At 40.9% G+C, this 4,690-nt stretch overlaps 1 protein-coding gene across 1 annotated transcript; it reads right to left on the minus strand.

The window, feature by feature from the left end:
* Positions 1–318: 318 nt before the first annotated feature.
* LOC130949812 (uncharacterized) lies at positions 319–1,137 on the minus strand. The gene has a single exon (XM_057878436.1). The coding sequence runs from the start codon at positions 1,135–1,137 to the stop codon at positions 319–321; it is 819 nt and encodes a 272-aa protein (XP_057734419.1).
* Between the last annotated feature and the right edge of the window lie 3,553 nt (positions 1,138–4,690).

Genomic DNA, 4,690 nt, shown 5'->3' on the forward strand with positions numbered 1-4,690 from the left:
TGCGTTTACTTTTATGAGCAAACACCCCATTCCCCTTTACAATTCTGCAATTTACTTTCAGTCATTTACTTTCAGCCCTTTAATTCTAGCATTTACTTTTTCTGTCATTTACATTCCCGCCATTTTATTTTTTGCAAATCTCAACCCAAATTCTGAATTCGCTCAACTAGAACATTCTTCTAATTAAAGTTGCTTGATCAATCAATCCCTGTGGGATTCGACCTCACTCTATTGTGAGTTTTTACTTGACGACAAATTCGGTACACTTGCCGAAGGAAATTTGTTGAGAGACAGTTTCCACCTGCATCAATGTTTTCCTCATGCATTCCAAGGGTTAGCTTTCCTTGTTCCACATCTATAATGGCCCTGGCAGTGGCCAAGAGAAGGTCTCCCAAGTATGTTAGAATCACCTTCATCCTCATCTGAATCTAAAACCACAAAGTCTGCAGGGTATATGAATTTGTCCACCTTGACTTGAAGGTCTTCAATCACACCCCTGGGGTATACCACTGACTTATCTACCAGTTCCAGAGACATTTGTATAGGCTTAACTTCCTCTATACACAGCTTTTTCACCAAAGAAAAGGGTATTAGGTTGATACTTGCTCCTAGATCGCACATTGCCTTGTTGATGGTCAATCTCCCAATGGTGTAGGGCAGAAAGAAACTTCCTGGGTCTGCAAGCTTAGGGGGAAGCCCTTTTTGAATCAAAGCCCTGCATTCCTCAGTAAGCAATATGGTCTCTTTCTCATCCCAACTTTTTTTCTTGTTGATAAGCTCCTTCAAGAACTTGGCATATAGAGGCATTTGCTCCAATGCCTCGGCCAAGGGAATGTTAATCTCTAGCTTCTTGAAAGTCTCAAGGAACTTATGGAAGTGTTGATCTTTTGTTTCTTTGTGGAATCTTTGGGGATAAGGTAGTGGAGGTGTAAAGCTCTTCTCCACTTGCTGCTGTCTTGGAGTTGGTTCTTCCATGATCTGCTTCTCGTTCTTCAAATTTTGTGGTTGATTGTTCTTTTCTGTGAGCTTCTCTGGGACATTTTTGCTTGTTATGTCCTTGTTGCTAGCTCCCTCTTTTTTTGGTGGTTCTTTGTCACTCTCCATAAGCTTCTCGGTTGCCTCTTTGTTGCTGTCCATCAATGTCTTTCCACTCCTTAGTTGTACAGCCTTGCACTCTTCTTTTGGATTAGGGATGGTGTCACTTGGTAGTGAGCTTGAAGGTCTCTCAATAGAAATTTACTTGGAGAGTTGTCCAATCTACCTCTCCAGGCTCTTCATGGAAGCTTCCTGGTTCTTTGTTGTCATTTCTTGGCTCTTCATCATCTTCTCCATTAGCATCTCCAGATTAGTGATCCTCTGAGAGTCTTGTGAGATTGGTTGGTTGTGGGGTGTTGATGATTGATGGTAAGTATTTTGATTAGTAAGTTGATTATTGGATGGGAAATGGTTGGAGTTGGGGTAATTATTTTGGGGTTTTCTGTAAGGATTTTGGTTAGTCTACTGCTGGTTGTGATTTTGGATGTTTCTTGGGATGTTTTGAGTTGAGTTCCTTTGCTATGGTTGTTGATTTTGGTTGTGGTTATCTCCCCACCTAAAGTTTGGGTGGTTCTTCCAAGATGGATTGTAGGTGTCACCATACACCTCATTTTGTCCAGAATTTTGGTTGTGCATATACTGCACTTGCTCTTGTTGCTGTTCTTCTTGGTTCTCTTCATTTTGCCCCCAAGGAGTTGTTGGTTGGTTTGTGGCACTCACTGATGCAACTTGTAGGCCATCAATCCTTTTGGCCATTTGTTCAAATTGTTGCTGAATCTGCTGCTGTATCACTTTGTGTTGAGCCAAAATTGTATCCACTCCTTCCAATTCTGGCACTCCCTTCCACTGTGATGGTTGGCGTTGCCTTTGGTGAGCAAAGAAGTATTGGTTGTTGGCCACCATATGAATGAGGTTTTGAGCCTCCTCTACAGTTTTCATCAATTGCAATGATCCTCCAGCTGAGTGATCAAGTGCCTCTTGAGCCTTTAGAGTGAGTCCTTCATAGAAGTTTTGTAGCTTATCCCACTCAGTGAACATCTCTGGTGGACATTTCCTCAACAGAGCCTTATATCTTTCCCATGCCTCATATACATTTTCAGCATCCATTTGTGTGAATGTCTGCACCTCAGTCTTCAATCTAATGATCCTTTGAGGGGGTAAAATTTGGCAAGAAACTTGCTCACCAAATCATCCCAAGTGTTGATGCTCTCTTTTGGGAATGATTCTAGCCATTGAGTGGCTTTATCTCTGAGGGAGAATGGGAATAACAGCAGCTTGTAGATGTCAGGGTGCATTCCATTGCTTTTAACTGTGTCAAAAATCCTCAAAAAGGTAGATAGATGTTGATTCGGATCCTCAAGTGGTCCTTTTCCAAAAGAACAGTTGTTTTGAACCAATGTGATGAGTTGTGGCTTCAGTTCAAAGTTATTTGCATTAACATTAGGGGTAAGAATGCTACTCCCACAATGTCTAGCGTTTGCAAATGTATAAGAGGCCAGTACTCTCCTTTGTTGTGGGTTGTTGTTGACCCTTCCTTCTGGATGATTGGGATTAGATGGATCTCCTTCCATCTCTTGGAATTCTTCTTCTGACTCCTCTTCTCCAACAACAGCCTTCCCTCTAGCTTCTCTTCTCAACCTTCGAAGAGTGCTTTGGTCAGTTGATGAGCGGATAATTTATACGCTTTTTGGCATTGTTTTTAGGTAGTTTTTAGTAAGTTCAAGCTACTTTTAAGGATGTTTTCATTAGTTTTTATGTTAAATTCACATTTCTGGACTTTACTATGAGTTTGTGTGTTTTTCCGTGATTTCAGGTAATTTCTGGCTGAAATTGAGGGACTTGAGCAAAACTCTGAAAAAGGCTGACAAAAGGACTGCTGATGCTGTTGGAATCTGACCTCCCTGCACTCAAAATATATTTTCTGGAGCTACAGAACTTCAAATGGCGCGCTCTCAACGGCGTTGGAAAGTAGACATCCAGAGCTTTCCAGCAATATATAATAGTCCATACTTTATTCGGAAATTGACGACGTAACTTGGCGTTGAACGTCAAGTACATGCTGCTGTCTGGAGTTAAACGCCAGAAACACGTCATGATCCGGAGTTGAACGCCCAAAACATGTTATAACTTGGAGTTCAACTCCAAGAAAAGCCTCAGCTCATGGATAGATCAAGCTCAGCCCAAACATACACCAAGTGGGCCCTGGAAGTGGATTTATGCATCAATTACTTACTCATGTAAACCCTAGTAGCTAGTCTAGTATAAATAGGATAAGTTACTATTGTATTAGACGTCTTATCTTTTGATCACTTTAGATCTAAGGAACATCTGGGGGCGCATAGTCCCTAGACCATTGGGGCTGGCCATTCGGCCATGCCTGAACCTCTCACTTATGTATTTTCAACGGTGGAGTTTCTGCACACCATAGATTAAGGGTGTGGAGCTCTGCTGTACCTCTAGTTTCAATACAATTACTATTACTTTCTATTCAATTCTCTTTTATTCTTATTCCAAGATATACGTTGCACAACACTTTGATGAATGTGATGATCCGTGACACTCATCATCATTCTCACCTATGAACGCGCGTGACTGACAACCACTTCCGTTCTACTCTAGGCCGGGCGCATATCTCTTAGATTCCCCAATAGAATCTTCGTGGTATAAGCTAGATAGATGGCGGCATTCATGGGGATCCAGAAAGTCTAGCCTTGTCTGTGGTATTTCGAGTAGGATCCCGGGAATCCGGAAAGTCTAACCTTGTCTGTGGTATTCCGAGTAGAATTCCAGTATTGAATGACTGTGACGAGCTTCAAACTCCTGAAGGCTGGGCGTTAGTGACAGACACAAAAGAATCAGTGGATTCTATTCCAACCTGATTGAAAACCGACAGATGATTAGCCGTGCTGTGACAGAGCATTTGGACCATTTTCACTGAGAGGATGGGATGTAGCTATCAACAAGGGTGATGCCTCCAGACGATTAGCCGTGCATTGACAGCGCATAGGACCATTTTCCCGAGAGGATTAAAAGTAGCCGTTGATGATGGTGATGCCCTACATACAGCTTGCCATGGAAAGGAGTAAGAAGGATTGGATGAAAGCAATAAGAAAGTAGAGATTCGAAAGGATTCTAGCATCTCCACACGCCTATCTGAAATTCCCACTATTGATTTACATAAGTATTTCTATCCCTTTTTATTTTCTATTTATTATTAATTTTTGAAACCCATAACCATTTAATCTGCCTAACTGAGATTTACAAGGTGACCATAGCTTGGTTCATACCAACAATCTCTGTAGGATCGACCCTTACTCACGTAAGGTATTACTTGGATGACCCAGTACACTTGCTGGTTAAGTTGAACGGAGTTGTGTCCACACATAGTTGAAAAAGCAATGAATTTTACAAAATACAATAATAAAGGAATCACAATTTCGTCCACCAAGTTTTTGGCGCCGTTGCCGGGGATTGTTCGAGTATGGACAACTGACGGTTCATCTTATTGCTCAGATTAGGTAATTTTCTTTTCAAAAATCTTTTTCAAAATTTTTCTTTTCTTTTTCGTTTTTCCTAACTTTATTTTCGAAAAAAATAATAAAAATCCAAAAAAAAATTAGAAAATCATAAAAATCAAAAATATTTTGTGTTTCTT

This window comes from Arachis stenosperma, chromosome 9, assembly GCF_014773155.1.
Source record: "Arachis stenosperma cultivar V10309 chromosome 9, arast.V10309.gnm1.PFL2, whole genome shotgun sequence".
NCBI classification, from domain to species: Eukaryota; Viridiplantae; Streptophyta; class Magnoliopsida; order Fabales; family Fabaceae; genus Arachis; species Arachis stenosperma.

Bases quoted from the DNA above. Each gene is read 5' to 3' on its own strand.
- LOC130949812 (XM_057878436.1), bottom strand. From the start codon at position 1,137: ATGGACAGCAACAAAGAGGCAACCGAGAAGCTTATGGAGAGTGACAAA.